This window comes from Gymnodraco acuticeps, unplaced genomic scaffold (assembly GCF_902827175.1).
Source record: "Gymnodraco acuticeps unplaced genomic scaffold, fGymAcu1.1, whole genome shotgun sequence".
Lineage (NCBI taxonomy): Eukaryota > Metazoa > Chordata > Actinopteri > Perciformes > Bathydraconidae > Gymnodraco > Gymnodraco acuticeps.
The window spans coordinates 15899-27500 of record NW_022991539.1 but is presented as its reverse complement, the minus strand read 5'-3'; the positions used below and the strand labels follow the sequence as shown (position 1 = coordinate 27500).

The 11602-nt window shown below is 41.2% G+C and overlaps 1 protein-coding gene across 1 annotated transcript in view; it reads right to left on the bottom strand.

Moving 5' to 3' along the window:
- The window catches only part of LOC117533472 (oxysterol-binding protein-related protein 9-like), a gene marked incomplete at its 3' end in the record, with an annotated part of 18792 nt that extends 12614 nt beyond the window's left edge, over positions 1-6178 (bottom strand). The window contains exon 1 of the mRNA XM_034197245.1: positions 5439-6178. Coding sequence (XP_034053136.1) covers positions 5439-5462 — 24 coding nt within the window. The remainder of the gene's footprint in view (positions 1-5438) is intronic.
- Between the last annotated feature and the right edge of the window lie 5424 nt (positions 6179-11602).

The window sequence follows — 11602 nt, the reverse complement described above, 5'->3', positions numbered from 1 at the left end:
TGAGTAAAAGTAGAAGTATTCAGATCTTGTTCTTGAGTAAAAGTAGAAGTATTCAGATCTTGTTCTTGAGTAAAAGTAGAAGTATTCAGATCTTGTTCTTGAGTAAAAGTAGAAGTATTCAGATCTTGTTCTTGAGTAAAAGTAGAAGTATTCAGATCTTGTTCTTGAGTAAAAGTAGAAGTATTCAGATCTTGTACTTGAGTAAAAGTAGAAGTACTCAGATCTTGCACTTGAATAAAAGTAGAAGTACTCAGGTCTGGTAGTAAAAGTAGAAGTACTCAGATCTTGTTCTTGAGTAAAAGTAGAAGTATTCAGATCTTGTGCTTCAGTAAAAGTAGAAGTACTCTGATCTTGTTCTTGAGTAAAAGTAGAAGTACTCAGATCTTGTGCTTCAGTAAAAGTAGAAGTACTCTGATCTTGTTCTTGAGTAAAAGTAGAAGTACTCAGATCTTGTGCTTCAGTAAAAGTAGAAGTACTCTGATCTTGTTCTTGAGTAAAAGTAGAAGTACTCAGGTCTTGTTCTTGAGTAAAAGTAGAAGTACTCAGATCTTGTACTTGAATAAAAGTAGAAGTACTCAGATCTTGTACTTGAATAAAAGTAGAAGTACTCAGATCTTGTACTTGAGTGAAAGTAGAAGTATTCAGATCTTGTACTTGAGTAAAAGTAGAAGTACTCAGATCTTGCACTTGAATAAAAGTAGAAGTACTCAGATCTTGTTCTTGAGTAAAAGTAGAAGTATTCAGATCTTGTGCTTCAGTAAAAGTAGAAGTACTCTGATCTTGTTCTTGAGTAAAAGTAGAAGTATTCAAGTACTCAGATCTTGTAATTGAGTAAAAGTAGAAGTACTCAGATCTTGTACTTGAATAAAAGTAGAAGTACTCAGATCTTGTTCTTGAGTAAAAGTAGAAGTACTCAGATCTTGTACTTGAGTAAAAGTAGAAGTACTCAGATCTTGCACTTGAGTAAAAGTAGAAGTACTCAGATATTGTACTTGAGTAAAAGTACCAGAGTGTAGGAATACTCTGTTACAGTGAAAGTCCTGCATTCAAAATGTTCCTCAAGTGAAAGTAGAAAAGTATTCTCATCAAAATATAGTGAAAGTAGCGACAGTAAAAGTAGTCGTTGTGCAGATTGGTCCATTTCAGAATAATATATATGATATGTTTTATAATGATTGATCATGAAAGTGTTCTCAAAGCTGGTGAAGGTGCAGCTAGTTTGAAGTACTTTGTATACTGCAGGGTAGCTGGTGGATTTACTCCAGGTGGAACTAAAGTCTGATTCAACACTTGATTAGATTTCACATCATTCATCCACATCTGTGAAGTAACTAAAGGTATCAAATACATGTAGTGGGGTAGAAGTACACAGTTTACCTCTGAACTGTAGTGGAGTAGAAGTACACAGTAGCACAACATGGAAAGTAAAAGTATCTCAAAGTTGTATTTAAGAACAGTACTTGAGTAAATCTACTTAGACACTTTACACCTCTGCGTAATACTGCAGATTTAGTGGAATATCCGAGTACTTCTTGTACCCGCTACTATATTCAAAGATATACACGTCAGTAAATACTGAGAGTAGTTGTGTTATTAAATCTCAAACCATGCTGGCTGCTGCTCTGCGCCGCTCCCTCCTGAGTCCGGGGTGTGTGTGTGTCCTCATAGGAAAGTGAAGGAAAGCCATTCACATCTGAGAGCTGCACCCTGAAACCAGCTGAAGTCTGAACGTGTGAAACTTTACAGAGAGCGAAGTCTCAGCAGTCTGCAGATCACTTCCTCTAAACGGACCAGAGGTGCTTTCACTGCCCGGGAAACAAAGCTGTCCTCTGCAGAGCCTGAGCAGAAACCCTCAAAACTAACCTGACCAAGGCTTGTTTTTATCAGAGTGAGAGATAGTGTGAGTGTGTGTAGAACGAATAAAAGTTAGCGCTGAGCTTCAGTCTGCAATGTTCAAAACAACAGATAGAGCCAGAAATCTAGGTGTAGTCATGGACTCTGACCTGAGTTTCAACAGTCACATTAAAACTGTTACTAAATCAGCCTACTATCACCTAAAGAATATATCTAGGATTAAAAGACTAATGTCACAGCAGGATTTGGAAAAACTTGTCCATGCTTTTATCTTCAGTAGACTGGACTACTGCAATGGTGTCTTCACAGGTCTCACTAAAACATCTATTAGGAAGCTGCAGCTGATTCAGAACGCCGCTGCTCGAGTCCTCACTGACACTAAGAAAGTGGATCACTCCTGTTCTGAAGTCTTTACACTGGCTTCCTGTGTGTCAAAGAATAGATTTCTAAATACTGCTGCTGGTTTATAAAGCACTGAATGGTTTAGGCCCAAAATACATTTCTGACCTCCTGCTAAATGATGAACCATCCAGATCTCTCAGGTCTTCAGGGACTGGTCAGCTTTCTGTCCCCAGAGTCAGAACTAAACATGGAGAAGCAGCGTTCAGTTATTATGCTCCAAATATCTGGAACAAACTCCCAGAAACCTGCAGGTCCGCTGCAACTCTGACTACTTTTAAATCCAGCAAGAAGACTTTTCTTTTTGTCGCTGCTTTTAATTGAACTATTCATATCTTAGACTGCACTGTAACTTTTATCCATGTACTTTTTTCTTTTAATGTTTAATTTATTAGCTTTTCTTTTTAATGACTGATTTTAAATGCCTTTTTCTGAATGTCTTTCGTTTTTTGTAAAGCACTTTGAATTGCCTTGTGTTGAAAAGTGCTATATAAATAAACTTGCCTTTCCTTTCCTTGCTGTGTGTGTGTGTGTGTGTGTGTGTGTGTGTGTGTGTGTGTGTGTGTGTGCGTGCGTGCGTGCGTGCGTGCGTGTGTGTGTGTGTGTTTGCTCTGGTGTTTACTCACACTGCACTGATTAATAACTCCAGGTTAACTAAATACAAAAAAAACAGCCGCCTTTTTTTCTGGAGATAATCTTTTTAACCAGATTTTTTTTGAACTTCCATTACCCTGAACAATTTGTAGATATGGTACTCAAACTATACCTTATTGCATTTAAATTAAAAAGTATATATATATATATATTGTATACACTAGTATAATGTGTGTCCTATGCCCACATATATATTTTTTATTTCTTTATGTATTTAATATTCTGTTGTATTCTGGATAGTTGTTTTTTTCTGTGGATATTTATTTTATTATGTTTTAATTCATTTGCCTTGTTTTAATCTATTCTCTTTAAACCAGATCGACTCTGTATTTTTACTTTCCCTGACAAATGTGTAGATATTGTTAAACTCGTCATTAATGCATTTATATTTTTATTTAAATTCAACTTGCATCTGTAAAATGTATATTTCAAGTATCCTATGTTTATATTATATTTCATTTTGGACATAGATTTGAATTCTTATATATTTGTACTTACTAGTGTACTTGAGTAGAAGTACTCAGATCTGGTACTTGAGTAAAAGTAGAAGTACTCAGATCTTGTACTTGAGTAAAAGTAGAAGTACACAGGTCTTGTACTTGAGTAAAGTTGAAGTACTCTGATCTTGTACTTGAGTAAAAGTAGAAGTACTCAGATCTTGTACTTGAGTAAAAGTAAAAGTACTCTGATCTTGTACTTGAGTAAAAGTAGAAGTACTCTGATCTTGTGCCTGAGTAAAAGTAGAAGTACTCTGATCTTGTACTTGAGTAAAAGTAGAAGTACTCAGATCTTGTACTTGAGTAAAAGTAGAAGTACTCAGATCCTGTACTTGAGTAAAAGTAGAAGTACTCAGATCTTGTACTTGAGTAAAGGTAGAAGTACTCAGATCTTGTACTTGAGTAAAAGTAGAAGTACTCAGATCTTGTACTTGAGTAAAAGTAGAAGTACTCAGATCTTGTACTTGAGTAAAAGTAGAAGTACTCAGGTCTTGTACTTGAGTAAAAGTAGAAGTACTCAGATCTTGTACTTGAATAAAAGTAGAAGTACTCAGATCTTGTACTTGAGTAAAAGTAGAAGTACTCAGATCTTGTACTGGAGTAAAAGTAGAAGTACTCAGATCTTGTACTTGAGTAAAAGTAGAAGTACTCAGATCTAGTACTTTAGTAAAAGTAGAAGTACTCTGATCTTGTACTTGAGTAAAGTAGAAGTACTCAGATCTTGTACTTGAGTAAAAGTAGAAGTACTCATGTCTTGTACTTGAGTAAAAGTAGAAGTACTCAGATCTTGTACTTGAGTAAAGTAGAAGTACTCAGATCTTGTACTTTAGTAAAAGTAGAAGTACTCAGATCCTGTACTTGAGTAAAAGTAGAAGTACCAGAGTGTAGGAATACTCTGTTACAGTAAAAGTCCTGCATTCAAAATGTTCCTCAAGTTAAAGTAGAAAAGTATTCTCATCAAAATTATAGCATAAAATGGAAGATAAGTAAAGTACAAGTACCTCTAAATTGTACTTCAGAACAGTACTTGAGTAAATGTTCTGAATTACTTCCCACCTCTGAAGTTGATGTATTTATTAAATCGTAGTTTATCTTTTGTACACACATTGTTAGATTAGATTATTCTACCTTATATTTTAAGTCTACTGATGATATGCATTTACTTTTTGAAATGTTATTTCTTATTATATTTTATGATATCTTTAAATCACATGCTCTGTCTTGTAAACCTGCTGCTGTAACAAAGCTATTTGGGATGAATTAAGTCAATCAAATCTTATAATTAAAATCATTTTAAGCAGTAAATTCAAATCAATAATACAGCAGACCGACACGCAACCATAAAGTCAATTAGAGCGGAAAAATGAGTCTGAAAAACAAACCAATCATAAGACGGAGCCTCCATCATCACATACTGACCAATATCTCATGTTTAGCCAACACACATAATGAAGGGCGGTGTGTGTGTGTGTGTGTGTGTGTTTCCAGACAAAGCAGATAAGTTTGGAAGCAGTTATTCAGAGTCATAGGGTCTGTCTTCAATGTTCCTGAAATATTCCCAGACCTCCACTCCCCCTCATTCCACACACACACACACACACACACACACACACACACACACACACACACACACACACACACACACACACACACACACCACACACACACACACACACACACCCACACACACACACACACACACACACACACACACACACACACACACACACACACACACACACACACACACACACACACACACACACACACACACACACACACACACACACACACACACACACACACACACACACACACACACACACACACACACACACACACACACACACACACACACACCTCTGTGTGTGAGAATATTTAAGAGCAGCTTGCTAAGTCTCACACATAAACACCCCCCCCCCCCTCCCCCTGTTTGTCTTTCCAGCGGTGTGACCCACTTTGGAAAGCTGTCCCACTGCACTGCAGCCGTCTAAACTTCCCCTGCTGCAGTGACGTGTGTGTGTGTTTACTCACTCTGTGCCTCGTTCCAAAGGACATGCTGCGTTAAACCTCCCCCATCAGGCCCTCTCTCCCCAGCTGGATTTCCCTCTCTAGTTGTTGTTGAAGTGAACCTGTTTTCTGTGGAATAGCAGCTGCCTCGCTCGTCTCTCCTTCACCAGCTGAGCGTTTCTCTGAAGACTCAGTTTTAATCCAGACCCTCCCCTCGCAGGAAAAGCCACATTTCCTCTCACGCAGGCAGAGGAGAAAACACACAAAGCAGAAAAGCTCCTGCTGACGCATCAGCGGACGCTCTGATTGGCTGACGCTCTGATTGGCTGACGCAGCACAGGCAGATGTTTGGTTGACCGAGCAAGCAGGTCAGGGATTGGCTACTGCAAGGTCACATGATGCTATGACAGCAGAGCATTACTGCATGTGTGTGTGTGTGTGAGAAGACACACCTAGCCACAGAGAGGAGGAGGAAGAGGAGGAAGAGGAGGAGGAAGGTAAATGTAGTTTTTTAACCAGTTTTTACAGGTTTTATGTAAATACAGGTTCTTAGTGAATCCCACAGAAGTGAAAGAGGTACTCAGATTCACTAAAAATAGCAATACTGTGGTGTAAAAATACTCTTTTATGAGTAAACATCCTGATTTCTATGTGACTTAAGCTAAAGTACCAGATACGGCTATTTTTACAGTTTGTATCATTGTTATAGAATATTAAGTACTACTGTTTTTAGAACTAACAACAAATACATGAAAGAGTATTTTAAAAGTGTCATTAAAACATTAGGTATATTAGTAGTAGAGTACTTCATGTATTGTATATGTTAATAGGGTTCATTAGATGCAGTGCAGTACTTGCCTCTGAAATGTAAAAAACAAAAAGTATAAGATATGGAAGACGTACTCATTCAGTAACAGTAGGGATACTATGGTGTAAAAATACTGAACTCAATGTTACAAATATACAAGTATATATAAAAGTATTATCAGCACAAAGTACTAGATATGTTTTTTTCTACACTTATCATTATGAGGTATATTAGTAGTAGAGAACGTCATAATATCATGTATTTTATATGTTAATAGGGTTCATTAGATGTAGTAGAGTGCAAGATTTGCCTCTGAAATATGAAATGATATGGAAGAAGTACTCCTTCAGTAAAACTATGGTCTTAAAATACTTCATTACAAGTAAAAAAACCTGATTTCTATGTGTTATTTAAGCCAAGTTAAGTATTATCAGCAAAGGTGCACTGAAAGTAGTCGGTACTACAGTTTTATAACACTATATAAATCAGTGTTATCACTTACAATACATGTCAGAGTGTTTTAATGTTGTAGTTCAGGGGTGAGCTTTCCACTGAAGGCCAGAGGTGAGGTATGTTGCCTCATAAGTTCAGATGTAAGTCTGCAGAATCAATCAAATGTAGGTCAATTATTCTTGAATATGCTCTAAGAAACATCTCAGCTCTCCAGATGGTTTCATGTATGTTGTTTAAAGCTCCTTCCGTAAAACAGAATCCTCAGATTGATTATAATGAGAGGAAATATGGAGGGTCTATTTCAAGCTTGTTATGGAAATAAGTTATTGGGCTTTTTTTGAACCAAATGAAGCTCAGCGCAAGTTCAACCAGGAAGACCGTCTTTCCTCATTCCTTTACTAGGTCTGTGTTATTACTCTCTCTCCTCTCAATAAGTGATCAGGGGCGTCACTCCCCAGCTTAACCAATCACTTCGCTCTATTCTCACAAGCCTATCATAGCACTCCGTTAACCTTTTAAATCTGCTCTCCCCTCTGACAGCTGTCATTTCAGGTGACTCGACGCAACCCTCCTCCCCCCTTTTCACCTCCTGTCCCTCTGAATCCAGGGTCAAGCTAAGCCCCTCCCCTTCAGACCGAACCCAACCATCCACTCACCACCACCAGGGTCAAGCTAAGCCCCTCCCCTTCAAACCGATCCCAACCATTCACCACCACCAGGATCAAGCTAAGCCACTCCCCTTCAGACCAATCCCAACCATTCACCACCACCAGGGTCAAGCTAAGCCACTCCCCTTCAGACCCACCCCAACTATCCATTCACCACCACCAGGGTCAAGCTAAGCCCCTCCCCTTCAGACCGACCCCAACTATCCATTCACCACCACCAGGGTCAAGCTAAGCCCCTCCCCTTCAGACCAAACCCAACCATCCATTCACCACCACCAGGGTCAAGCTAAGCCACTCCCCTTCAGACCGACCCCAACTATCCATTCACCACCACCAGGGTCAAGCTAAGCCCCTCCCCTTCAGACCGACCCCAACTATCCATTCACCACCACCAGGGTCAAGCTAAGCCCCTCCCCTTCAGACCAAACCCAACCATCCATTCACCACCACCAGGGTCAATCTAAGCCACTACCCTTCAGACCGACCCCAACTATCCATTCACCACCACCAGGGTCAAGCTAAGCCCCTCCCCTTCAGACCGACCCCAACTATCCATTCACCACCACCAGGGTCAAGCTAAGCCCCTCCCCTTCAGACCGACCCCAACTATCCATTCACCACCACCAGGGTCAAGCTAAGCCCCTCCCCTTCAGACCGACCCCAACTATCCATTCACCACCACCAGGGTCAAGCTAAGCCCCTCCCCTTCAGACCGAACCCAACTATCCATTCACCAGGGTCAAGCTAAGCCACTCCCCTTCAGACCGACCCCAACTATCCATTCACCACCACCAGGGTCAAGCTAAGCCCCTCCCCTTCAGACCGAACCCAACTATCCATTCACCAGGGTCAAGCTAAGCCACTCCCCTTCAGACCAAACCCAACTATCCATTCACCACCACCAGGGTCAAGCTAAGCCCCTCCCCTTCAGACCAAACCCAACTATCCATTCACCACCACCAGGGTCAAGCTAAGCCCCTACCCTTCAGACCGAACCCAACTATCCATTCACCAGGGTCAAGCTAAGCCACTCCCCTTCAGACCGACCCCAACTATCCATTCACCACCACCAGGGTCAAGCTAAGCCCCTCCCCTTCAGACCGAACCCAACTATCCATTCACCAGGGTCAAGCTAAGCCACTCCCCTTCAGACCGACCCCAACTATCCATTCACCACCACCAGGGTCAAGCTAAGCCCCTCCCCTTCAGACCAAACCCAACCATCCATTCACCACCACCACCAGGGTCAAGCTAAGCCCCTCCCCTTCAGACCAAACCCAACCATCCATTCACCACCACCAGGGTCAAGCTAAGCCCCTCCCCTTCAGACCAAACCCAACTATCCATTCACCACCACCAGGGTCAAGCTCCTCCCCTTCAGACCAAACCCAACCATCCATTCACCACCACCAGGGTCAAGCTAAGCCACTCCCCTTCAGACCGACCCCAACTATCCATTCACCACCACCAGGGTCAAGCTAAGCCCCTCCCCTTCAGACCGACCCCAACTATCCATTCACCACCACCAGGGTCAAGCTAAGCCCCTCCCCTTCAGACCGAACCCAACTATCCATTCACCAGGGTCAAGCTAAGCCACTCCCCTTCAGACCGACCCCAACTATCCATTCACCACCACCAGGGTCAAGCTAAGCTCCTCCCCTTCAGACCGACCCCAACTATCCATTCACCACCACCAGGGTCAAGCTAAGCCCCTCCTCTTCAGACCGAACCCAACTATCCATTCACCAGGGTCAAGCTAAGCCACTCCCCTTCAGACCGACCCCAACTATCCATTCACCACCACCAGGGTCAAGCTAAGCCCCGCCTCTTCAGAACGAACCCAACCATCCATTCACCACCACCAGGGTCAAGCTAAGCCCCTCCCCTTCAGACCGACCCCAACTATCCGTTTACCACCACCAGGGTCTAGACCCCGAGGGGTTTCATCGGATCGGTTCTCCCCTCCTGAATGATACTCCTGCACAACGGGGCCTAATCGCCAAAACTCCATTACATTCATTTGTGTATTCCTGCCAATAAATGTGTATTCTTATCAAAACCGTCTCTCCTGATTGAACTAAGATTTGTCAGAAAGTGTTTCCACTTTAATTGACTGGGCTCATTAACACATGAATACTACTGTGTGATATATGTTTACGTATATATTTAAGAACAGCATAAGTTTCATGTGTGGGACATACCGCCATTATACTTTTTGAATCGACTGAGGGCCATTTACAAATGGACAACGAGCCGCAGTTTAGACCCCCCTGATGTAGTTTATCGATATGGAGTGGTGTAGATAAGTAGTAGAGTACTGCATCATATATATTTAAAATCAATTAGAGTTATATAAATTCAGTGGAGTGCAATATTGGCCCTGGGAAATGTAAAGGAGTAAAAGCATAAAGTAACAGAGGTGGAAGAAGTACTCAGATCAAGTAAAAGTACATAAAAATACCTTGTTGCAAATAAAAGTCATTCATTTAAGGCGAGGGGTAAACGTTTTAAATACTATAGCACAAGTAAAAATCCTCAATGTAATGTGTTATTTCAGGAAAAATGCAAAATGTCTAGCAGAAGTAAAAGTACTCCATATGGCTAGACTAGAATTCCCCTGATGTGCAATAACTGTCTGTAAATATAATACTTTCTGCAATATACCCTCCTGCAGTTTCACATGTATTACCATGCTGTACATATCTGCTGTTTCGTGTCTTACTTATTGTTGTTATTAATGTGTGCATACAGTCAACAACCAGCACCCCCCCCCCCCTACCTCACAGACCTGCTGCACCACCACACCCCTTCCCGCTGCCTCCGCTCATCAGAAGCCAACCTCCTATCCATCCCCACCCGCACCAATCACCGGACCTGGGGGGACAGAGCCTTCTCCGTCGCTGCCCCCTCCCTCTGGAACTCACTCCCACAACCCTCACTCTATCTGATGTTTTAGTCGCGTGCATTCCCCCGTTACGGGACAAAAAAAGGATTTCTGATTCTGATTATATTGTACTAATGTTATAAAATACTATATTATAAAATAAGCTAACAGATTGACTACATATTGAGCAATGCAGGCATGGGGACTTCTTAGTGAATCTCACACAGAGGTGGAAGAAGTACCTGGTGCTTTATCTTAAGAAATACTGCATACAAATACCTGGTTGCAAGTCCTTCATTTAAAGTAGTACTTGAGTAAAAGTACAAAGTGTTATCAGCGACTAAAGAGCAGAATGGAAGTGACAATAAACTGACAGAACAATAATACCAAACAGACCAGCAGCAGTAAATCAAACTGCTCATTAAACCTGAACCTGGTCCTGATACAGGTCCAGAGAAACTTATTGACACAACAGCCTCCATTTCTGATGACATGAATGTCACCTGTATTTCCATCCATATACTGACTCGGATAAAAACACCTGAGATCCAAAGTGCCTTTCAGGTCGTCACACGGTGTCCAAAGCATCCGATTCAAGGACTTTTCAATAACTTTCCAATCTAAATGTAGGAGGACTAAAAACAACATATATGCAGTTAATTATGGTTTCATGGCTGAGAATGTTTATAATACAATGTGAAGATTTTCTTGCTATTTTTAAAGACGTTTAACCTGGAAAAATGCACTTAATTCACTCATGCATCGAGGCATGTGTAAAACAATATAGTGGATAGTCAAGAATAAATAAAAATATTAATAAATAATTCAAATAAAAACATATTAAAACTAGGGCCGGGACTCGATTAAAAAAATTAATCTAATTAATTAGAGGCTTTGTAATTAATTAATCGAAATTAATCGCATTTTTAATCACATATAAATATTTGACCTGAGAACAGTGAGAAGCAATTTTTTTCACATGGATTTTAGTATACCATTAGGCGCATTCACACCGCAGTACTTTTCCCACAAAGGTTCATGAGAACTCTTTGAACCTGGGGGTGGATTAGGCAAATGAAGCCGCTGACGTCACTTCTTCTTCTTCTTCTGCTTTGGGTTTACTGGCAGGCCGCAAACCACTTCACGGCGTATACTGCCGCCCAAAGTCCCCGGCCGGAAGTCCCCGGAGTTGGGGACTTCCGAGTAAATCGCCAGAACGCCGACACCTCCTCATCTCCACCGCTCCCATGTTTTATTTTGTGTTGCCATAAGTTAGTCTCTCTGCGTTTCTGCGCTGGGCTAATGCTAATAATGCTAATGCGAAGATATGGCGACAATGGCGGCTTCACAAAACTTTTTGGGAGTTTTACGGGGC